A 25,866-nucleotide genomic window follows, 5' to 3' on the forward strand; every position below is an offset into this window, starting at 1 on the left:
TTTTGGGAAAGAAAAAAATAAAAACCAGTAAAGTTAGCCCAATGTTTTTCATATTGTGAAAGATGAAATTACACTGAGTAAATAGATACTTAATGTAAACATCACTTGTAATAAGAATATGACATGACAGGCCCTCTTTATAGTGAGATATGGGGTCAATAAGACCCCACATCTCACCACTAGGCTGGGAAGCCTGAAATTAGAAAAAAATTAACTGATCACCGCTTCCCAACCGAAGCGGCGCTGTTTACTTTTAATGCAGAGGCTGGGCGTGACGTCATAACATCGAGCCCGGCCTCCGACGATCACAGAGACACAGAGACTCCAGTGACCATCTGGTCTGCTGGAAATCTCTATGATCAACATCCGGGGCCAGCGGATCATCTGTCTGACTCACTGATCATAGCGGTGAGTCGGTAGAAGCACCGGAGGGCAGCGGGAGGTGGGGGATGTCCCCTCTCGCCTCCTGTAAGAACGATTAAGCGGTGGAACAGCTGCTAAGATCATTCTTATGGTGTAGGGAATCGCCGGGTGAAAATGGCAATATCTGAATGATGTCTGTAGCTACAGGCATCATTCAGATATACCCGCTCAAAGTCTGTCATTATATGACGGCGGGCGGGCATGAGGCGGTTAAACAAAATGTCAAATTGCATGCCAAATCAGTAGAAATTGCCAGCAATGGCACTGCCTAAATCGGTGTGATGTTGCATTTGTGTGGGGGATGGGCTTGCTGGGACAACACAGAGATCGCTGTTTCTGATCACTAGGAATAGCAGATCTCAGTGCTGTCCCCTTTCAGAACAATATCCCCTGTCAGAAGTGCACGCGCGCAGTACCAAGTGCACAGACCGACGTACAGGTACATTGGTTTGCAGTATTAATGTGGAAGGCAGTCGGCAAGTAGTTATTTGGGCAACTATGTGGCAAATGAGGTTTAACGTTGAAAAAAAATAATAAAAAAGTTATGCACTTGGGGGCTAAGAATATGCATACATCATACATACTAGGGGGATACAACTGGGGGAATCAATCAGTGGAGAAGGATATGGGTGTTCTGGTAGATCATAAGCTTAATAATAGCACACAATGCCAAGTTGTGGTTTTCAAAGTGAGCAAAGTTCTTTCTTGTATTAAGAGATGTAGACTCCAGAGGGAGAGAGAGAGAATTTTTTTTTTACATAGTTACATAGTAGGTGAGGCTGAAAAAAGACACAAGTCCATTAAGTCCAACCTATGTGTGTGATTATTTGTCAGTATTACATTGTATATCCCTGTATGTTGCAGTTGTTCAGGTGCTTATCTAATAGTTTCTTGAAACTATTAATGCCCCCGGCTGAGACCACCTAATGTGGAAGGGAATTCCACATCCTTGCCACTCTTACAGTAAAGAACCCTCTACATAGTTTACAGTTAAACCTCTTTTCTTCTAATTTTAATGAGTGGCCACAAGTCTTGTAAAACTCCCTTTTGCAAAAAAGTTGTATCCCTATTGTGGGGTCACCAGTACAGTATTTGTATATTGAAATCATATCCCCTCTCAAGCGTCTCTTCTCCGGAGAGAATACGTTCAGTGCTCATAACCTTTCCTTATAACTAATATCCTCCAGACCCTTTATTGGCTTTGTTGCCCTTCTTTGTACTCGCTCCATTTCCAGTACATCCTTCCTGAGGACTGGTGCCCAGAACTGGACAGCATACTCCAGGTGCGGCCGGACCAGAGTCTTGTAGAGCGGGAGAATTTTTGTTTTATCTTTGGAGTTGATCCCCTTTTTAATGCATGCCAATATTCTGTTTGCTTTGTTAGCAGCAGCTTGACATTGCATGCTATTGCTGAGTCTATCATCTACTAGGAACCCCAGGTCCTTTTTCCCTTTTCCATTTTGCCCATGTACAAATCATTAGTAAGACCTTATCTGGAATATGCAGTTCAGTTTTGGGCACCAGTTCTTAAAAAGGATATCGGGGAACTGGAGAAAGTGCAGAGAAGGGCAACCAAACTGATAAGAGGCATGGAGGAGAGCTCAGCTATGAGGAAAGATTAGATGAACTGAATCTATTCCCTCTTGAGAGGGGATATGATCAACATGTACAAATGCGGGGTGCATGCGGCGCACAGATTGATGTAAAGAGCAAATAAGCAGTTCTTTACCACAAGATCAGCTGTGTCCAATCGCAGCTGATCACGGATGTAAATAGAAGCCGCTTATCAGCCATCCTTTCCTCATGCTGACAGGAGCGGAGAAGAGAGCCGATAGCTGGCTTCTGTAAAAGGGACATGTACACTGATAGTCAGGGCACTGATTATCGGTGTCTAGATTATCAGTACAGTCCCTACAGGGCCCACTAGTGCTGCCAATCTGTCCCCACAAGTGCTGCCAATCTGTGCCCACCAGGGCTGCCAATCAGTGCCTCCTCATCAGTGTCCCCTATCAATGCCGCTTACCAATGCCGCTTACCAATGCCTATCAGTGCCCATAAGCACGACCTATTAGTGGCACCTATCAGTGCCCATCATTGTAGCCTCATCAATGCTCACCAGTGCCGCATCAGTGCAGCCTCATCGGCACACATCAGTGAAGGAGAAAAATTACCTATTTGCAAAAAAAATTAAGAAACTATGAAAAGTTTTTTTTTGTTTTGTTTTTTTGTTTTGTTTTTTACTTTTGGTAAAAAAGCTGAAAATTGGCCTGGGCAGGAAGGGGGTAAACGTATCCAGTAGGCAAGTGGTTAAAAAAGGACTGGATTCTTTCCTAAATGTACATGATATAACTGGACACTAACATTTTGTAGGTAAAATTGATCCAGGGAATATCCAATTGCCTATCAGGGGATCAGGAATTATTTTTTTTCCCCTGCTGGAGCAAATTGGTTTATGCTTTTCTGGGTTTTTTGCCTTCCTCTGGATCAACTGTGGGTATAGGATTGTGTATATGGGATTGTATGACGACCCCCCCCCCCCTTTTATTGGTTGAACTAGATGGACTTGTGTCTTTTTTCAACCAGACTAACTATGTTACTATGTAACATTTTGAATGAATGAATGAAATACTTATATAGCGCGCAATGCGAACTGAATCGCCTCTAGGTTAATCAACCTTTGAGCAACACAAGACAGTCACCGAATTATGCACCACAGTGCTCAGGTGTACCAAACCTGAAGTGTATGTTACCCTAACATTTCATATTCCTGATATGTGTATGTTGAACCCAGGGCTGGACTGGCCTACCGGGATACCATCTGCCCTGGGGCCGCTTTGTGCAGCGGCTGCAGTGCTCAGCTCCCCTTTGTCCTCCTCCTCTTTCGGAGCTGGGTCTGTGTGTGTACGGCGGTGATGTAACAAGGTCCTGCCCCTTTAGACCAGCTTGTGTGATAGTCTTCTATGGAACACTGATTGAACCAGTGTTCCACCTATCACACAAGCTGGTCTAGGGAGTGGGACCTTGTTACAGCACGCCAAAAACACACAGACTAAGCTCCATGACATACAGCGGGAGATGGCCAATGTGTGCTCAATCCAGGAAATGGTGAGGCTGCAATCATGGGCACAGAGAGGCTCCAGTGGTCGGCACAGAGAGTCTGCAATTGGTGGGCACAGAGAGGCTTTAATGGTGGGCACAGAGAGGCTTTAATGGTGGGCACAGTGAGGCTGTAATGGTGGGCACAGTGAGGCTGCATTGGTGGGAAAAGCGAGGCTGCATTGGTCGGTACAGCGAGGCTGCATTGGTGGGTGCAGCGAGGCTGCATTGGTGGGTACAGCGAAGCTGCAATGGTGGGTACAGCGAGGCTGCATTGGTGGGCACAGTGAGGCTGAATTCATGGGCACCATAAAGCTGCAATTGATGGGCACCATAAGACTGCATTGGTGGGCACAGGGAGGCTGCATTCACGGGCACAGAGAGGCTGCATTCAGGGGCATAGTGAGGGTGCAATAATGGGCACAGTGAGGGTGCATTGATCTCTTGTATTATGTCTGCAGTCTCTGACCATCTCTTTCACCATGTCTGCAGTCTCTGACCATCTCTTATACCATGTTCACAGTCTCTAACCATCACCTGTACTATGCCCACAGCCTCTGACACCTCCTGTATCATGCCTGCAGCCTTTGACCATCTCTCATATCATCTCCTCGGTCTCTAACCATCTCCTGTATCATGTCCTCAGTCTCTAACCATCTCTTGTACGATGTCTGAAACCTCTGACCATCTCTTGTCTTATATCATGTCTGCAGTCTCTGAGGGGGAGTCTGGAGAGGAGTCAATAGTGGGAGTGGCGCTGGGAGAAGTCAGACATGTGTGCACTGTGGAGAGAAGACTATAGGACAAAACCAGAGCCATCAACATGGAGGAGGTCAGTGGCAGCACCCCCAGGCAAGTCTAAGGGGGGTCACTGATGTAAGTGGGGAGTGAATACAATAATGGGGCACTGATATAAAGGTTTCCCCCTTTTATTAGTAACCCACCTCCCTTCCCTTTGTGTATTCTCTCTGCAGAAGGTGGTCTCTGGAAACCTGGGTCCCCCCACGTTCCCAGAGTTCCTGGGGTGCTCCTTGTTGATTGACCAATCTTACCACTTTTTACTGGAATTTTCATATATATATATATATATATATATATATATATATATATATATATATATATATGTAGTGCCCGGGCTCCTGAAGAACATGTTTTTGTCAATTTAGTTTTCCTAAGTCCATAGTAGGATTTTAGGGTTAATTTCAGTAAATTATGGTCTCAGTATCAGTTTGGCTGGACGGTGCTATGCTCTGCCTGGTCATAGGTGTGGGTGTCACCTTTGGCAGGCATTGGAACACAGTCTGGTTGGACGCATTGGGTACCAATCTCTCTCCTGGAGCCAATCAGTGGGTGCGTTGTCTCGCTGTATATTTCGGGAGAGGGTACTTAAGGTGCTGAGATCATGTGATTTGGGTTGCGGTCCAGAAGTATGTTCTGACTCCCTGGTACTGGTCCTCCTGACCAGCCCCCAGAGGCCCTCAAGGCCTGGGGTGCGGATCCATCCGTTTCCGAGTCTCGGGCTGGCTAGCCCGAGGCCCACTAACTGGAAGGAGGGTTCCAAGGTGCCGTCTCGGGTTTGGAGAGGCCCAGCAACTGAAAACGCAACTAGGGGAGGACTCTTCAGAAGAGGGCCATGCACAAGGCTGGCTGCTTGGTAGGAGCCTGGAAGCTAAGCTGAAAAGACACCAAGTGAATCCGCATTCTCATGGTATCGCCAGACCGGCTGAAAGATACTGATACTGTAAGAGAGTTCCTAATTTCATCCTTCAGTTACAACTAAGTTTCTGTAAAATACTTTCTGTTCTAATCTAAAGTTCTACAATCAAGTCTGTGGCAGAGACTTTTCTATATTTAAATATTTGCTATATTTAATATCACCTGTCGGTTGCTAAATTCACAAAAAAGGGATTAATCCGATAGTTGAAATATCCAGTTGCGAATGGCTATTCCCTGGATCACCTAGAGAGAGACATTTCAAGTGTCAGCAGTTCCAAGAATACCTGAGATTTACTACCCATACCCTCTATTCCCTACTGAGAGACTGTGTTCTGTTCAGAGTATTGCAAATAAAAATTCCTAAAGGGATTCAAGTGTCGGTCTCTACAGTTTATTGGGCCATTAACCTCGGGAAACCCCTAGACGAGCACGAGGTGGAGAAGGTAACGGTAAGCCCAGCAAAACCAGCCGCTTCTTCGGGGGTCAGTGCTATAGATATATATATATATATATATATATATATATATATATATATATATATACACAATAATAATACACAATACACTCTTCAAATGTGCTTTAAAATGCATGGTTTTTCCCTTCATGAACAAGGAAATAATGATGTTATGATGTTGGGCAGGTATAATAATGCTATGGGGCTGGTATGCCATTTTTTCCAGGGTTGTTTTTTTATTCCCAGTCCGGCCCTGGTTGTACCATATGATTATGCAGAAACATAGCTTTAAGCTTGTGGGCTCAGATGCAAAAGTTGACCTGGAGTCAACCCACTACCATCTGCTGCTTCCACTGTATGCCAAGTTACTGCAGGTAGCTAAAGAGTTATTTCACATATTGAGAGGGAATTTAAATATTTTTGGAGCAGCTGTCCACATTTTGGCATACTGTACCTCTCCAATTCTTTTGAATACCCTGGAGCAGTGGTAGGCTGCCTTTGAGAGGTGGAGATATACCTGAACCACATGAAAGAGATCAAAGTTCACAAGGGTTCAGAGCCCTTTTTTTAAAACCAAAATTAACTAGCAAGGCCTAACTAACTAGCAAGGAAAACTTAGAAAAATATAATAAAACAGTGTAAAAATATAAATTTAGCCTACCTTAAGGCCTGGTTCACACCTATAAATTTTTTGGTGTATTTTCGGTTTTGCAGAAACACACTACAGTCCATTTAACATGGTTTCTTATAGATGTAGTTCACATCTGTGAATTTTATGGAAAAGGCCAGGGGTTTTTTTTCTGGTTTTTGGTTCCATAGACGTTTAAAGATGTGTATTGAAAAAACACAATATGCAGCAGCAATGTGCAAACTGCAACCTGCGAAAGTATGAATCAGGCCTCAATGTGGATAGTGTCAGTATGTAGAGCAGTGGACAATGTCAGTAGGGCAGTGGATGGTGTCAGTAAAGCAGTGAACATATAGTAGGACAGAGGGTGCTGTCAGTCAGTAGAGCAGTGAACGGTGTCAGTATGGCTGTGGACTGGGTCAGTAAGACAGGAAATGGTCAGTAGAGTACTGGAGTGGATGGTATAAGTAGAGCAGTGGACAATGTCTGTAGTTTTTTTATTTTGGTTATTTTTTAAATAATCTTTTTTACTGCTAATTAAAAAAAATTCACAATTCTTTTTTTTTTACGTTTTTTTTCAGCAGCCCTGTTGGAGAGCTTTGGTGAAATATCAGGGGTCTAAATAGACCTCTGTTGTCTTATTTTAGAGACAGAGAAAGGAGATTGAGACCTTAAAGTTACATAGTGGTTGAAAAAAAGACACAAGTCCATCTGGTTCAACCAATACCTCAGCCTCAAGCTGCACAGAAAGAATTAACAGTAATAGCTCTGTACAGAATTTCCTGTTCATTCACAAACCTAAGTATGTTAAACACAGTTTACTATGCTTCAGTTATGAATAAACAGTGAGTGATCAGTACTGATTACTCACTGTGTTCATTCAGAAAAGGAAGGCGCCAGTAAATTACATATTTACCGACCCCTTCTTTGTTTTTCGCTGCAACGGTGGGAGAGGAGAAGGGGGGAAGCCAGTTGAAATTACGGGGCAGAGGGGTGGGGGTCCAAGGAAGCACACAGGGAGGGGTAGCATATACAAGAACCAATATGCTCCATCTCCTCCTGCAGCCTCTGAATGATGGTGGGAGGTAGGGAGAGGAGGAAAAGCAGGATCTCAACAGCTGCAGGAAGAAAATGAGGGGATCAGCTACTGTATATGCCGTCCCGCTTCTCCTCCTGTCCAGGTGTAACAATGAATGTGACAGGGAGGCCGGACAGGCTCCCTGGGGCATGGAAGGGGCCGCCATTGTGACCCCTGTGACCCCTGAAGCAACATTGAGTGTACTTGTGTTAAAACTGTCTTATTTGTGTTTCTTAATTTGTGTGAAATACCTGGTGATCCTTTCAGTCTCCCTGTTTTCCTATTTTAAACTGACTAAACGTCAGTTTTCTTTTTCGCAGCCTGCTTTTACTCCAATGGTCAAACGAGTGTAACTGGATAAACACACGAGACAGTGTGGCAGGCCACCAGGGGTCCCTCAATCGATGTGGAACGGTCCACGATGAACTCAGGGAATCCAGTCTTCTCTTGATGGAATCAGGAGGCTGGAAGGAAGGCTGCCAACCAATGAGTCACCCACCGAGGGTTCAAACCGGCTCATGAGCAGGTAATATATAAAACAAAAGGAAGAATGCTTCCAATGGTGTAGGTCAAAAAAGGATGGCTCTTGATTTGCATAAAAAACACATACAAATAAAACAAAAAATTTATAAAATAGTGATCACAATGTATAAAAAAGGCAATATGGAGAGCGGAGAAACCAGGCCCTACGCATTTCGTCCAAAAAGGACTTCTACTGGGGCATCTGACAGCACCCCCATATTGCACATATATAAATAAATATCTGAACATAATGTAAAAATGGTTGGTTGTAAAAAGTGCTACAGTCCCACTAAAACTTACCTGAGCCCATCTCCATCCAGCAATGTTGCAGGAGAGTCTCGGCTGCTCCCACTGCTGTCAAAGTCAGTAAGCCAGTGAGGAGAGCGAGGGGGCCTCTGTGATTGAATGGGCACACAAAGCAGCTGCTCGGCTTGGGTGCCCCCATAGCAAGCTACTTACTGTGGGAGCACGTGATGGAGGGAGGGGCCAGGAGCACCTGCGACGGACCCAAGAAGAGGAAGATCTGGGCTGCTCTGTGCAAAACTACTACACAGAGCAGGTAAGTAAAACATGTTTGTTATTTTTAAATGAAAAAATAACTGAGACTTTAGTATCACTTTAATTCTTATATCCCTTGAAATGTGCATGTATAACAAATTATAAAAAGGGATGGGCTTTATGTTCGGGTAAACGGGTGACCCCACCCCCTCTGACAACCCAGGGAAAGCCATAGGGAGGTCCCCGTGCGTCACTGGGTGGCCCCGCCCTCCGTCATATAAGAAGTGTTAGAAGAACCAAATCGTTTACACGGTGGAAGACTTCCACTGAGGTGGATCGTGCGGAGGATGAAGTGGAGAAGAAGCGGGGTTCCCTTTAAAATCCATATCAGACCTGAAGGGCCTGGTATGGAATTTAGGGGGACCCCCACGCATTTTTTTTTTGGTTTGGTTTGGGGTTCCCCTGTGGGGAAATCCCATGTGGTTTTTATCAATGATCTTTTATGTGTATTGCCAGACTGACAATTCATTATAGCCACGAGTAGTTTTAAATTACTTTTTTTCCTCTAGAAATATCATCTTGCTGTCAGACTGTTCTAAACACGGGAAACATGCGCCCCTTTGCAGGCATACTATAGACACCCCCCAGGTACGAAATTTAAAGGAATATTCAATTTTTATTTTTCACTTTAAGCATTATTAAAATCACTACTCCTGAAAAAACGTCAGCTTTTAAAACTTTTCTTTGCATTGATACATGGGGCATGACCCGGGTCCCCAAACACTTTTTATGACAATACCATGCATATAAGCCTTTAAAATTAGCACTTTTGATTTTTCATGTTTGTGTCCCATAGACTTTAACAGTGTTCAAGCGTTCAAACAAAGTTTTTGCCTGTTCACATGTTAGGCATGCGAACTGAAAAGGGGGGTGTTCGGCTCACCCCTAATTATAAACATGCCAAGAGGTATCTGCACACACAGAGCTGGGTGACTAGCTGTATCTATGAAGATGCAGATTTTCACCTGTACATATGACTGCTCATACACTCTCATTATTTGTATAGTCCCAAATATTGCATTTTTCTTGCATTGCTAGTTGTATTAAGAATTTAGGTATAAAGGTATGGATTATACTTCAGTGTGATAAATGCACATTATTTCACTAATGATGTGTGTTATGAGATTATCTGTTAATCTTCTCCTATCTCTGTGGCACAAGGGTGTCAGCAAATATTCCCGGTCCTAGGTATAAACTTTCTGATCCTGGACTGCAACCTTCACCCCTCTCCCAACACACCCACCCACTCCCATCCAGGCTCTTCCCTATGGAGGAAGCAGTCTATATAACACAGGCACCTATATACAATGGCAAGGGACTAGGTAGAGCTCAGGGTGCAGTACTGCAAGGTGAGTCTCGGCTAAATCTAAATGCTCATGTATGTTGTAATTCTGAGCGCTGTATTAGATGAAAATCTTAATGTATGAATTATAGTTAATGATATAAATAATAATTTCAATGCAATATGATAATGCTGTTTTGTAACAATGGTCTTTGTAACACAGGAGTGTGTACTCTCCCATATAACCTTAGTGATCAATAAAATATTTATTGATCTCTTGTATTAAGGTCACTGTTAAGGTAACCTTTATTGAATTACTGGGATTGCCATTTTCTACCTCTTTGTGAAAATTCTAGTTGCCATGCAGTCATGCTTTTTGGTTTCCATGCTTTCTGATTCACTGACCCAAAACCATTGTAGAGATCTTGACTTCTGACTTCACTGGCTGCATGCTTGTTCAGTGCAAAGTCAAATAAAATACCATTGTTTTCAGTGGTGCTGGTTTACCCCAATGCCCTGCATTGTGTTCTAGGTTGCATTTTATCACAGTGAGTTGCAATCCATTGCAGCATCCATCCATAGACACACTGAGCATTGCTTGGCCCCACCCCCTGCTCTCTCCTCACTGGCTGTGATTGGCGGTAGCAGTAGGAGCCAATGAAAACAGCGATAGTGAAGATAGCTGCTGCTTTCGGGCATAGTGCTGGATCGAGATCAGGCACAGGTAAGTATTTAAGGGGAGCTGGGAGTGATTCTACTCACAGAAGGTTTTTTACCTTAATGCAGAGAATGCAACCACCTTAAAAATATATTGCAATGCAGTGTCAAATTGAGCAAATGTTGAAGTCTTTACTGACATTTTTCTTTAAAGTGTATCTCTAGCCACAACTTTTCTTTACAGTTTTGCATAGAGTGGGAAAGGCTTGGAACAAGTGTCAAGATATATTATTGTCTGTATGTTCATTGATGAGATTGACTTTCTTTATTTGTATTGGAAGCTACTATCACCATGGCACAAAGTCAGGAAAAATTCAATATTTTATGGTTGTCAATGAACAGAAGCAGGAGCAAGAGGTATCATTTAAAGGGGACACCTGTTTTACTGTAGAAAGGAATTTCCCCTAATTTTGTAGAGATTTCCACTATTTTCCTGTTGGACTTCAGGACAGGAAGTGAAGGGCACTTTTTAATTGTATTCGATAGAGTAGGGAAGGGTTTTTATTTTTTTTGCCATTTGTCTGATTGGGGACATGTGCCTTCATTTCCTGTCCTATGGACACAAGAGGAAATTAGAGCAAATATCTCAACTTGTGCAGTTGTCACAAGTTGTGACAAGTGTCTCCATTGGAATCCTTTACACCTGTTTCCATGACAAATGAAAATGTTAGATTTCTCCTCACTATTAGTCTCTGTGACAGTAGTTACCAAGAAAAATAGAGAAGGTTAATCTCCTCAGTGGGAACACAGATAACATAAAAAAAACTGACAAGGAAAACTTTGGGCTTTAGATACACTTTAGGCGTTATATACTTATAAAATCCAATTGCCTCTACATTTACATCAGGTTGTTTCTCATTTTAAGCATAGCAAGTTATCTGAAATCCCATTTATTTCCCAGGTTGATGCACGGAATGGCTGGCCCCATCACTTTCTGTTTCTTAAGCCTTAATATTGCCCAATAGTATGAATTAGATGGTACATGTTGGGGCATGGCTACTATCCATCAACTAACCCAGAAAAAAAGTGCCAATCAGAGCACTCAGAAATTCTGTGTGCCCATTGGGGGCTTGGAATTGGATAGCTGCAGAGGTGTACCAGGAGGTTATTAAAGCTCAGAAGTATAGTCCAAATATGCCATGACTGACTAATAATATATAAAAAATAAATCTCATTTCAGCTTCTGATTTTCATGTTGCATATTGGCTACTTTGAAAATTTGGAGAATTCACTGCTGAGGCTCCTGCTGTGATATTTGTTGAGGTCTCCCACCCTCCAAAGCAGTAATAATATGAATATTCTGTTCAAATCTGTCATCACAGCTCCTGGCAGAGAGAATTCTTCCTATTCAACCCTGAGATGTAATGTCACTAAATTTCAAGAAACATGTGAAAAGATGTGGTACCATAAACCATGTCCTTTAGGAACATTCACCTTTCACTATGCCCACCAATCACTCTGCCACCAAGACACACTTTACATAATACATATTCTTTAGCCCACAGAAATCTGTCCTACTTGTTTGTGTTTGCCAAAGGTGTTTTTACTTATTGTGTAAGAGGACATGGACTATAGGGTCCATTCAAAGACTGTTACTTTTTACAATGATGGGGTTAGGCTAACAATAAATGTACTACTAAGTTTGATTCAGGTTTAGAGCCAGTGGTAGGTTACAGCTCTGGCTAGTGATAGGGTTGACATTAGGTTTAGGGTAAGGTTTCGTATTCTTTACAGATTCTTTTAGGGATATGGGAATATTGTGCTATTTTATGTATGAGTTATTTGTAACATTTGCACTCATAAACTGATGCAAATGTACGCTGTGCCAGCATTTTGACTTTACACAGTGATTTGCATACACTTCAATCTGGATTTTTTGTGAAAGGGAATTTAATACGGCAAGTGGCCATTCATTAAAATTAGAAGAAAAGTGGTTTAACCTTAAACTGCCTAGAGGATAATTTACTGTAAGAGCGGTGAGGATGTGGAATTCTCTTCCACAGGCGGTGGTCCCAGTTGGGAGCATCGGTTAGTTTCAAAAATGTATTGGAAACACCCGAACAACCACAACATACAGGGATATACAATGTAATACTGACCTAAAATCACACACATAGGTTGGACTTGATGGACTTTTTTCAACCTCACCTTCTATGTAAGTTCTATGCACTTAATATGCCTATAACTGTACTACAAATAATGTGATCTGTAATTTAACAGATTATCGGCTGAAACCTAAATATGAAGCTCGTGGTGATCTCCGCTCTGCTTGTTTTAGCTGTCTGTGCAGGTGAGAAATATATATCCATTCTGAAAACAAGAAAATATATACTGTACCTATTACTATATACTGTTCTCTTCACTATTGTATGTTTAACTTTTCTTGCTCCTTTCCAATTCAACTTTTGAAGAGCAAAGGATTCATATCTATGGGCTGGGAAGGAATGAAAGATTTGTGTACATTACACTAGACATGTGCATTCGTTTTCGTCCGAATGCATTTTCGTCCGAATTTCAGGTATTTTCGTTTTCGTTTTGACAAACGATAACGAAAGTGCAGATTCCGAAAAATGAAAGATCCGACATAAATAAATGCTTTTTTTCGTTTTCGTTGTTATAACAGTTCGATATAGAATAGGAGATTCGAAGTGGCCGTTCGATATAGAATAGGAGATTCGACGTGACTCCATATGTCTATTGAACCTGTGGTCGAATGTGCCTAAGTTTCGTTTACCTCTATTAGTCCTATTACATAGAAAAGCTTCGACAGAGAGTAAATATTCGACATAGAGAGAACAGAATCGACAGAGAGAAACGATACTGGAATTGGGTGGGGGAAGTAAATTAAAAAAAAATAATGATAATATTCGACGGGATCGTTGCACGTTTAAAATAATATTCGACGGGATCGTTGCACGTTTATAATAATATTCGACGGGATCGTTGCACGTTTATAATAATATTCGACGGGATCGTCGCAACTATACGACACTGCAATCGTACATTTCGGCAATCGAATGCTCCGCCTATAGGCTATATAGTTTAGCAGCTCCATCGAATCTTCTTTATCCATTCGACAGATACCATAAGCCTTCCAAGACAGATTCGACCGTAATTCATGTGGATTTTCGGACGAATGCAATTTTTGCACGAAAAACGAAATAAATAAAAACGAATTTCGGGAGTAACTAAATAAATAAAATTTACGGACGAAAACGAAAAAACGAAACGAAATATTCTAGTCTGCACATGTCTACATTACACTCACCTCTATGATTCAGACCTCTCTGAATTCCTACATTTCATTATTTTTTTGACCTGAGCACGTATTCACTGTACAAAGACATTCATATAAGACATTCATATAAAATATTATAGAAGAAAACATTTTCTTGTTATCTCCCAGCTGTCACTCATTTAAAAGAACTGTCCCTCTTATGGATCCCTATCTCTCTGATCCCTTTCTGTCCCCTTTCTTTTTACCTGTCCTTCTTTCTGGTCTAATGTATAGACTTCTATAATAATATACTACCTACAGTAACTACCAAAGTGTTATAATACTGTAAACCTTTCAAACTATATATAACTGCATTTTTTTAAATCCAGTATGAAATAAAGGAGAAGTGAAAACACTTGTGGGTTTAACCAATTTTTGACATATTAAGTTTACAAAATCTACATATTTGGGGGGCGGGGGGGGGGGGGGTCCAATGTCTGATGGTGGCATTGAAAGTTACTTTTTTATACATTTTTTATTCCATTCTGAGGTCTGGAGAGCTTTGGAGCATAGAAGAAGGATTTAGCATTGTTTAAGCAAATGCTCTCCTTGACATTATAAGTATAATTACTTCTTAGATTAACTAACTACTAGTCTGTTTGAAACCCAGATAAAACATCTGTTGCGTCATCCATCGTCTGGTCAAAGTCTAAAGCCATTTATTCTTTGCACAGGTCTGCCTCACGTAATCTTGGAAAATTTGGAAAAAAAATTGTTCTTTTTTTTTATGGGCTTAAAGTGTGTTTTGCATATGTTTTCTCCTTGCACAAATCTTGCTACACTAACCAATCATTTCCACCCTCTAGTGCACTTAAGAGGTTTGCCTCCAGGCTGCAGTCATCATCATCCTGTTTTTACAAGGCCTGGAGAGCATTTAAAAGTTTCTGTAAACCTTTCTAGAAATTCAGTGTTCTTGTAACTTCCTGTGCACTAAACTTAAATCTCAAACAATGTTATCAATAGGGATGAGCCGAACACCCCCCGGTTCGGTTCGCACCAGAACTTGCGAACGACCCCCGCGTTCGGTACGAACGTTAGAACCCCATTGAAGTCTATGGGACTCGAACGTTCGAATTGGAAAGTGCTCATTTTAACGGCTAATATGCAAGATAGTGTCCTAAAAAGGGTTTGGCGACCTGCCTCCTGCCTCAGGGGACATGGGTCACTGCAAAAAAAAGTTTTAAAAACTACCGTTTTGGCGGGAGCACTGATTTTAATGACGATTAAAGTGAAAAAAAAAAAGTGAAATATTCCTTTAAATATGGTGCCTGCGGGGTGTCTGTAGTATGCCTGTGAAGTGCCACGTGTTTCCCGTGTTTAGAACAGTCCCTGCACAAAATGACATTAAACGGAAATAACACCATTTAAAACTGCTTGCGGTTTTAATGTTATATCTGGTTCCTGCAATATGGTTGAAAATCATTGAGAAACATGGCATGGGTAGCCCTCCCTGCCCATTACCAGCCTATTTGGGTCTTGTACGCATATTAAGGGGAACCCCGTACCCATATTAAAAAAAGGAAATGCGTGTGGCCCCCAGGCCCTATATACTCAGAACAGCAGTATACAGGCGGTGCAAACAAGACAGGGACTGTGTAGGTTTGTTGTGTTAAGTTGAATCTGTTTGTCATTTTCAACCGGTACATTTTTAAAGTGTAGCTCCAGTCAAAAAAACTATCTTTAAGCTTTTTGGAAAACATAGGGAAGGGTTATCACCCCTGTATAATTTGTTTTGTCGTCCATCTTTTTTCATCTCACTTGCTGCTGTCTCCTTGCGTTTGCAAGTAGGAGATGTTTGTAAGTTGGATGTTTGAAAGTAGGGGCCTGCCCTATATTATAGCGGTATGTACTGGGTACAGAGCAGGCAGACAGCACGCACTATCTCCTAACACTACTGACTGCAAGCTCTATTATTAACCACTTGTTAGCCCAATGTTTGCATAAAGTGAAAGATGAAGTTACGCTGAGTAAATAGATATCAAACATGTCACTCTTCAAAATTGCACATGCCCGTGGAATGGCGCCAAACGTCGCTACTTAAAAAATCCCCATAGGCGACGCTTTAAATATTTTTTTACTGGTTACATGTTTTGAGTTGCAGAGGAGGTCTAGGACTAGAATTATTGCTCTCGCTCTAACATTCTCGGCGATACCTCACATGTGTGGCACATGCGAGCACATGGGGACATGGGCGCTTTAATTTTTATTTTATTTTTTTATTGTTCATTTTACTTTATTTATTTTAGTTTGACATTTTTTTTCCCAAAAATATATTTTTGATCACTTTTATTCCTATTACAAGAAATGTAAACATCCCTTGTAATAGGAATATGGGGTGACAGGTCCTCTTTACAGTGAAATCTGGGGGGTCAATATGACCCCACATCTCACCTCTAGGCTGGGAAGCCTGAAATAAAAAATAAAAAAAAGATTCTGGCTTTGATCGTACTGGCGAGTTGGTAGAAGCACCGGAGGGCGGTGAGGGGTGGGGGGCGTCTATGGCTGGGTATTTCAGGGTATCACCGAGTATGGCTGGGTATCTCTGAGTATGGCTGGGTATGGCAATTTATGGCAGGGTATTACAGAGTATTGGCGGGGTATTGGCGGGGTACTACAGAGTAATAGCAGGGTACTGCACTGCAGAGTAATGGCAGGGTACTGCACTGCAGAGTAATGGCGGGGTACTGCACTGCAGAGTAATGGCAGGGTACTGCACTGCAGAGTAATGGCGGGGTACTGCAGAGTAATGGCGGGGTACTGCACTGCAGAGTAATGGCAGGGTACTGCACTGCAGAGTAATGGCGGGATACTGCACTGCAGAGTAATGGCGGGGCACTGCACTGCAGAGTAATGGCGGGGTACTGCAGAGTAATGGTGGGGTACTGCACTGCAGAGTAATGGCAGGGTACTGCACTGCAGAGTAATGGCGGAGTACTGCACTGCAGAGTAATGGCAGGGTACTGCACTGCAGAGTAATGGCGGGGTACTGCACTGCAGAGTAATGGCGGGGTACTGCACTGCAGAGTAATGGCGGGGTACTACAGAGTAATGGCAGGGTACTGCACTGCAGAGTAATGGCGGGGTACTGCACTGCAGAGTAATGGCGGGGTACTGCAGAGTAATGGTGGGGTACTGCACTGCAGAGTAATGGCAGGGTACTGCACTGCAGAGTAATGGCGGGGTACTGCACTGCAGAGTAATGGCAGGGTACTGCACTGCAGAGTAATGGCGGGGTACTGCACTGCAGAGTAATGGTGGGGTACTACAGAGTAATGGCAGGGTACTGCACTGCAGAGTAATGGCAGGGTACTGCACTGCAGAGTAATGGCGGGGTACTGCACTGCAGAGTAATGGCGGGGTACTGCAGAGTAATGGCGGGGTACTGCAGAGTAATGGCAGGGTACTGCAGAGTATGCACTGGTATTGCAGAGTATTGGCAGGGAATTGAGGGGTTAAATTCGGTGAGCAGCGATGTGGGCACTGCAGATGCAGCCCACATCGCTGCTGACACCGATCTCTTTCCCCTCCGCTGTACCGATCGGTACAGAAAGGGGAGGGAGGAACAGGCGTCATAACATGACGCCGGTTTGTTTCCAAGTGATCACTCCGTCATTTGACGGAGCAATTACGTGGTAAACGGCCGCTATGAGCGGCCGTTTACCGTGATGCGCCGGGTCCTATGGACCCGGCGGTCACGGATGCTCTCGAGTGCGCACACCTCGGGGCACGCGAGAGCAGAATTCTGGGAGGCCGTTAATTAACGGCCTCTCTGAGTTAAACAACCGCCCTGAAGCCGTTAATCGGCAATGGGCAGTTGTTAAGTGGTTAAAGCTAGATCACTAGCTATATAGGTGAGGTGAATATAGTGGTGTATACTGCAGTCAGGGCACAGACAACAACCACTACACAGCAGCAAGATAGGAAATCAGCCAAAAACGATTGGTGTGTACTGTGTTGAAGGTACACAGAACACCCACTGCTTCAGATGCAAAGTAACACACTACAGGAGGCCGCCTTAAAGGCGGCCTTATATAGTGTGGGGCGTGCACTACACAGCCTGAGCTATGATTGGCCACAGGCAGGATGCCTGTGGCCAATCATGGCTCTCCTCGCTGCCGGCGCTGCGATTGGCCAAGCATGCGGGGTCACAGTGCATGCTTGGCCAATCATCGGGCAGCAATGCACTGCGCCAACGCAGTGCATTGTGGTCCGCGCGCGCGTCACTCGAATTTTGACGCGAACGGCCAAAACGTTCGGAATTCGCCGAACGGCCGAACGGCCGAACGGCCAATGTTCGAGTCGAACGTACGTTCGACTCGAACACGAAGCTCATCCCTAGTTATCAACTTATTGAGCTATCCTCAGATCTACAAAACTCGCCCTGCCATGCAATTCCAATGAGGAAGAAGGGGAGGGTATTCATTTAAGAACTTGTAAGCTGCAAATATATTACATTTTCTAGCCCTGAATTATTTTTTACATTACATTTCTTACATTTTTAACAAATGTCCTAAATACCATGCAGACAATTTTTGCAGACATTGTTGCTAAGTACACTGATCAGTTAGAGATGTTGTTGTAACATCCTGTCATCTCTGGCACATCAAATTCAGACCTGGAATTGATTACTTATTTTGCAGACATGTACCCACCACTGCAGCTTTACCAAATGCCATACTTTAACAGTATGATATTCATTCGATAATCATTTTTTAAAGCAAAATAAAAAATGCTTCCTGATTATATTAATTCCCTCCAATGCGTAGATATTAGGAAAGATAATTTGCTGATCTCTTTATATCATCATGCACTGATGTATTTTTGTTTCTGACCCCCAGTTTCTGCAGATGATGAAACCTTCTTGTCCTCAAGTATCGGCTATGTACAGGATCTGGCCAGTGATGTGGCTTCCAAAACAACAGATGCCCTGAACACAGTTAAGGATTTGGCACTGGCACAACAAGCTATGTAAGAATCAGTCTTATGTACTGTAACACTCAAAATGTGTAACACATACTGATCAATACTTCTAAAGTAAAAAGGAAAAAGGTAAAAAAAAAAATATATATATATATATATATATATATATATATATATATATATATACATACAGCATCTCACAAAAGTGAGTACACCCTTTACATTTTTGTAAATATTTTATTATCTTTTCATGTGACAACACTGAAGAAATGACACTTTGCTACAATTTAAGTAGTGAGTGTACATCTTGTATAACATTGTAAATTTGCTGTCCCCTCAAAATAGCTCAATACACAGCCATTAATGTCTAAAAAGCCCGCAAAAAAAGTGAGTACACCCCTAAGTGAAAATGTCCAAATTGGGCCCAATTAACCATTTTCCCTCCCCAGTGTCATATGACTCTTTAGTGTTACAAGGTCCCAGGTGTGAATGGGGAGCAGGTGTGTTAAATTGGGTGTTGTCACTCTCACTCTCTCATACTGGTCACTGGAAGTTCAACATATCACCTCATGGCAAAGAATTGTTGCTCTACATAAAGGTGGCCTAGGCTATGAGAAGGTTGGCAAGACCCTGAAACTGAGCTGCAGCTCGATGGCCAAGACATTACAGCAGTTTAAAAGGACAGGTCCCACTCAGAGCAGGCCTCTCAATGGTTCACCAAAGAAGTTGAGTGCACATGCTCAGCATCATATTTAGAGGTTGTCTTTGGGAAATAGACATATGAGTGCTGCCAGTATTGTTGCAGAGGTTGAAGGGATGGGGGAGTTAGCATGTCAGTGCTCAGATCATATGCCACACACTGCATCAAATTGGTCTGCATGGCTGTCATCCCAGAAGCAAGACTCTTCTAAAGATGATGCATAAGAAAGACCACAGTGTGTGTGGCAGCAACCAGGTAAGGCGTACAAAGACAAGTGTGCCTTGCCTACAGTCAAGCATGGTGGTGGGAATGTCATGGTCTGGGGCTGCAGGAGTGCTGCCAGCTCTGGGGAACTACAGTTCATTGAGGGAACCATGAATGCTAACATGTACTGTGACATACTAAAGCAGAGCATGATCCCCTCTCTTCGGAGACTGGGCCGCAGGGCAGTATTCAAACATGATGACCCCAAACACACCTTCAAGATGACCACTGCCTTGCTAAAGAAGCTGAGGGTAAAGGTGATGGACTGGCCAAGCATGTCTCCAGACCTAAACCCTATTGAGCATCTGTGGGGCACCCTTAAATGGAAGGTGGAGGAGTGCAGGAGCGGACTGACAACTCATGGGGCCCCGAGGCAATAGGAGATTATAGGGCCCCCAGGCAATCAGAGATTATGAGGCCACACAGTATACACACACACAGTATATAATCACACAGTATACACATACATGTACACACAGTATACACAGACATGTTTCTATTAGCTGAGAAGGTACTGGAGAGGTGGAGCAGCTATAATCTCAGGATTTTTAGACCAAAAGGATGTCGGTAAGGCACATTTCAGGGACAGATGTAAAAAAAAAGACAGATTTTACATACTGTCCCTGGTTTTTCTGAGGCTGGCAACCCTGATGGGGCCCCCTAGTGCCCAAGTGGTCAGTCCGCCCCTGGAGGAGTGCAAGGTCTCTAACAGCCACCAGATGTCATCATGCAGTGGAAGAGGACTCCAGTGGCAACCTGTGAAGCTCTGGTGAACTCCATGCCCAAGAGGGTTAAAGAGGAAGTAAACCCTTCCAAACAACTTGGACCTATAGGTAAGCCTAGATTAAGGCTTACCTGTAGGTCCAAGCAATATCTCCTAAACCTATATGGTTTAGGAGATATTTGCCTGAAAATGGGCACCGCTGTCTACGGCGCATGCGCCGTAGACAGCGGCGCGCAGGCGCACTAAATGCGGCAAATCCAAGAATGGATTTGCCTAATTTGTCGACTCCCGTGCGCATGCGCGGGAGTGACGTCATCGCGGCTTCGCCGTATGGCAGCGGCGGAGCTGCGAGACGCGACTCCCGTGCGCATGCGCGGGAGTGACGTCATCGTGGCTGCGCCGCTGTGATTCGTCGGAGCTGCGAGACGCCACCAGCAACATGGATGCGGCGGACTACAGGGGACAGCGGCGACTTCGCTGGCACCTGTGTCAGGTAAGTGACACATAATGAGCTACTATGCGATGCATAGTAGCCCATTATGCTTTACCTTTGCAGGGAAAAAAAGAGGAAGTAAACCCATCAGGGTTTACTTCCTCTTTAAGGCAGTGCTGGAAAATAATTGTGGCCACACAAAATATTGACACTTTGGGCCCAAGTTGAACATTTTCACTTAGGGGTGCCCTCACTTTTTTTGTCAGTGGTTTAGACATTAATGACCGTGTGTTGAGTTATTTTGAGGGGACAGGAAATTTACACTGTTATACAAGCTGTACACTACTTTACGTTGTAACAAAGTGTCATTTCTTCAGTGTTATCACATGAAAAGATGAATAAATTATTTACAAAAATGTGAGGGGTGTACTCATTTTTGTGAGATACTGTATGTACATAAAATATATACATACAGTATCGCAAAAAAGTTCAAGGTTTTTGTAAAAGAGAGAGTACAGCAGGAGCTGTTTGCCTTCAAATTCTTTCTCTCTGATCAAAAATGTTTACAATCCTTTTTAAACAAAATAGGGAAGGACAAAGTCATGTGTCTATGACTCATTTGGTTACACGTAAACCTAAATTTTGGCTACTGAACTTTTTATCAGCAGCAAAAATAAACAAGGAACATGTGAAAAATAAGTGTTTTATTTGTTTGCATCCCAGATAATCCAAGAGATATGTTTCCCATTTAGGGCTCTTTCACAAGCGGCGGATCAGTGATGATCCGCCCCGTAAATATCTGCTTGCTCAGCGGGAATCGCTCTGTTGATCCCGACTGTTTTTTTTTTTTTTTTGCTAAACAAATGAAAAAATACCAAAAAAAATAAGTTTAATTGTTTGTTATAAGAGTTTGCAAACAGGTAATTTTTCTCCTTCAGTGATGTGCGCTGATGGGGCTGCACTGATGGGCACTGATGAGGCAGCACTGGTAGAAGGCACTGATAGGCAGCACTGGTAGGCGGCACTGATAGGTGACACTGATGAGGAGGCACCGATTGGCAGCACTGATGGGACTGCAGTGATAATCAGGATACTGATTGTCAGTGCTCCGATTATCAGTGCTGATGTCCCTTTAACACAAGCCTGTTATAGGCTCTCTTATTCTCTCCTTTCGCTGTCAGCATGAGGAAAGACAAGCTGATAACTGGCTTTTGTTTACATCCTGTGATCAGCTTTCATTGGACACAGCTGATCACACAGTAAAGGCCCGCTGTGATTGGTCTTATCAGATTTCGGCTATATCATGGGCAGGAAATCGTCAATAGATGTTACATTACCTCACCTTTTTTTTTTTACCAAGGCCTCCTTTATTTCCTTATGTCACAAAATATTGCTCACCGTTTCCTCAAGAAATGTTTTACAGCTACCACTAGAAATTATTTGCAATATTACATCAGCTTAAGGCACACCTGTTGCTAAAAAAAAGGAAGGAGTACTTAGTCGACGATGCCCATTCATAATCAAAACTGCACATAAAATGTTCACATCTGACGTACATTTCCCACCTCTGTGGTTCCTCCCCCTAGCCCCTACATTTGGCATGTCTGCTTTAACCTATAGTAGCTACCCCTAGTATTTTGTGTAAGCCCTTGTACACACAGTCGGAGAACCAGTCGGAAAGGGGTTCTATCGGACCGTTTTGTCGGATAATCCGACTGTGTGTGGTATGCATCGGACTGTTTCCGAAGAAATATCCGTCGGACCAAATTTTCCAACTTGCTGGAAATATTTTCCGACAAACTGGTCCGATCGGACATACTCCGATCATGTGGTGCCACGCATGCTCAGATCAAATTCCTAGACCAAAGCTATTGGCTACTAGCCTGAACGTAGTCCTGAAATAACGTCATCACGTTATGTAAAAACGGATTTTCCGACAACTTTGTCCAACCGTGTGTATGCAACAGTTTCGGACACAATCCGTCAGACAAAATCCGTCGGACAAAATCCGACGGATTTGGTTGTTGAAATGTCCGACCGTGTGTACAAGGGCTTATTCTTTAACCAATTTCACCCCCTTCCAGCCCAGGCCAATTTTCAGACTTCAGCACTGTCACACTTTGAATGGTGATTACTCAGTCATGCCACACTGTAACCAAATTACATTTTTTATAAAAAAATTTTTAGACAGACAGATATTTTTTGGTGATGTTTAATCATCTGTGGGTTTTTATTTTTTGCATTATAAAAAATATAGAAAAAGAAGTTTCAAATAGCAAAAAAAATATATCTTATCAATACAAAGTATGATATATTAATTAGAAAATTTATCAATCCTGATGTACTGAAGGCCTTTCTAATTTCCTGAGGCCTTTAACCACCAGGACAGTGCAAATACCGCAAAACAATACCCCTTTTTAGAAAGTATATAGTGCAAGGTATTTAGTAAGACGCATGGCAAGTTTTTTAAAGTTGTCATTTTGTGTCACAGTTTTTCGGAAAATAAAGAAATTACATAAAATTTTGCGCACAATTCTTTTTACATACTGTTACCAGAGCAGTACGTCACCATATGGTTAATCAGTTTTTTAACATGTGACCAGAGCAGTACAGTTTCACCATAATGACGCTGTACTGCTCTGGGGAGCTAATCTGGATTTTATTTCACTTTTTTTTTACACTATGATTGCTTATTACAATAATGATCGCTGTTATATATATATATATATAATTTTTTTTTTTTTTTTTAATGGCAACCATTCATGTGGATGCCACTGTGATAGCTGTAATTGGCCACAGCTATCACATAGTACAGGTCTGCTGTGCTTGGCCCTATACACTGTGACCAATCACAGAGATCACAATAGTATGCAATGAATGGCTATGAATGAGGCCATTGTGTATAACTGATATGTGATTGCTGTGATTGGTCACAGCAATCACATGGTATCAGGGCCAGCCCAGTACAACAATCACCCTGCTGCATGCCCCTGGAGGCGTGCACTGGTAGCAAGAGTGACAAGACATCATATGACGTTCACCCGGGATAAAGAAGCTCCTGCCTGGCTGTATTATTATAATAGGACGGGAGGTGGTTAAAACAATTGGGGTATTCCTGTATTGTATTTACAGTAAATGTATAAATTCAACTTTGTGAAGTTTTCAGTGCAGAGGATGTCTGGGACTTCATAAAGTTGCTGCCTATACATGTTGTACAATGGTCAGTAAGTGAACCTATTGTGGTTATATGTTAGTAACTTTAAAAATGGATAGTTTATGATGCATATGATTTAATATACAGACAACTAATTTGTATTTTCTTGTTTTTGTTTAGTGAATATTATGATTCAGGAAGTGAGTATGTAACATCTATGTACAGCTCATTCGTGAAAAAGGCAATAGAGAGATGGGATCAGCTGACCAAGTCTTTCTAAATTGGTGGAACAAGTATATTTCAGCAGTACAAACATTTTGCATTCTCACCTGTATTCTCACCTGTATGTAGATGACTGTCCTTTTATTTTTATAGCTAATCCCTAGAAAAAAGTTCTTGCATCCATGTTTTCCATATTACTTCTGTACACCAATACGTTGCACTGAATAGCTTGCCATTCTGATGTTTTATGTTTTTTTCATTCGAAGTGTGCCTGTTTTGTAAATAAAATTCATTTTGAAGACATAATTGACTGTTTTTTTTTTTACTTGGTTTCATTTGGAAATAGCAGCAGAGTTCTTGCCCTTGCCTTAGTGCCGGGGTCGCCAGACTTTTCAAGCAAAGCGCCAGTTTACTGTCCTTCAGACTTTAGGGGGGCTGGATTCTGGCCATTGGGAATAGAAAATGCCCTGGGGCCGAGCATCAGTGAAAATAAACACAGCCTTAGTGTTAGTGGTCAGTAGAAGGAGGAATAGTGCACCATCATTAGTATTGGTGGAATAAATAGTGCCCCATTGTTGGTATCAGTGCCTCATATCATTAGGAGCAATAGTGCCCAAGGGCCAGATGAAGGCTAGCAAAGGGCCACATCCGGCCCCAGGGCCACAGTTTGGAGTGCCCAGCCTTAGTGCATAGTGCTTTTAATTTATTCAGTGATTTATTATGTCTAGAATTTAAGAATAAAAAAAAAGAAAAGGAAAAAAAAAAGAAGTCTTTATAGCTTGGTAAATATGAAATACTGCATATGAATGCTTCCTACTTACTACTTTCAGCCAGATTGGGGAGCTGTTTTCTGCAGTTTGAATCTACTGTGCTTTAAACATGGACTCCAATAAGTGTCATCAGAAAGGACAGTGGAAGGTAAGTTTAAAATGTTAATTACATATACTTTCATGGTGTTCCTTCTGAAATACAGCTGAAAACCCTGATGCCGGGGAAGCAGTGCAGCTAGTTGACTGCTTTCAGTCCTTATGCTTTCTATGGGGCCACCATTGTCTCCACTGATGCCATTCAAATAGCAGGGACCAGAAGCATAACAGATAGCTGTTCTGTTATCAGGGAATTTTTTTATAGAGCTGTATTTTGGGAAAGAACAGTAAATATAGTACAGTTACCTTCCATAGTCCATTCTGAAGATACTTTATAAGTTCTCTTGTTAAAAAGAGTGTGATTTGATGCCCTGCTGTTTAGCTGTAATCAGAACACACACATAACTGAATTAATAAGAGGATGAACACCCCTCATCCTCCCAGGATGAACAACTCTATATAGAGTATCAGTTAGAGAGTGACAGTACAAAAATGAGCTTAGTAATGCTCTGTGAACACTCTAATGTAGGGGTCTCCAAACTTTCTAAACAAAGAGCTAGTTTTTTAGGGGGGGGGGGGGGGGGGGCAGACTGTGGCTATTAGGAGTGGAAATTTTCCTGCCATCATTGGGGGGTAAACATCACCACACATGGTATTCAGAGGAGAAGTGGTGACCTATCCTTAGAATCATTGGGAAGAATAATGCCCCATTGTTGGTGTCAGTGGAAGAAATAATGCCCCATTGTTGATGTCAGTTGGCAGAATAGTGTCTTGCATCATGGGAGGTATAGTGCCCCAAAGGCTGGATAAAGGCAAGCAAAGGGCCACATCG

The 25,866-nt window shown here is 42.5% G+C and overlaps 1 protein-coding gene across 1 annotated transcript; it reads left to right on the plus strand.

Moving 5' to 3' along the window:
- The first annotated feature begins 9,736 nt into the window (after positions 1–9,736).
- APOC3 (apolipoprotein C3) lies at positions 9,737–24,474 on the plus strand. Its single transcript, XM_077456971.1, has 4 exons — positions 9,737–9,824; positions 12,695–12,764; positions 18,590–18,719; positions 24,127–24,474. Exons 2-4 carry the CDS (start codon positions 12,716–12,718, stop codon positions 24,224–24,226), a joined length of 279 nt encoding a protein of 92 aa, XP_077313097.1. The 5' UTR covers positions 9,737–9,824; positions 12,695–12,715; the 3' UTR covers positions 24,227–24,474.
- The last annotated feature ends 1,392 nt before the right edge of the window (positions 24,475–25,866 follow it).

The sequence above is a fragment of the Lithobates pipiens genome, unplaced genomic scaffold (assembly GCF_037356315.1).
Source record: "Lithobates pipiens isolate NorthernLeopardFrog02 unplaced genomic scaffold, aLitPip1_a1.2 Scaffold_27, whole genome shotgun sequence".
Lineage (NCBI taxonomy): Eukaryota > Metazoa > Chordata > Amphibia > Anura > Ranidae > Lithobates > Lithobates pipiens.

Coding starts and splice junctions, on each gene's coding strand:
- APOC3 (XM_077456971.1), top strand. CDS start 12,716: ATGAAGCTCGTGGTGATCTCCGCTCTGCTTGTTTTAGCTGTCTGTGCA. Junction 12,765..18,589: donor TGTTTTAGCTGTCTGTGCAG/GTGAGAAATATA, acceptor TCTGACCCCCAG/TTTCTGCAGATGATGAAACC. Junction 18,720..24,126: donor GCACTGGCACAACAAGCTAT/GTAAGAATCAGT, acceptor GTTTTTGTTTAG/TGAATATTATGATTCAGGAA.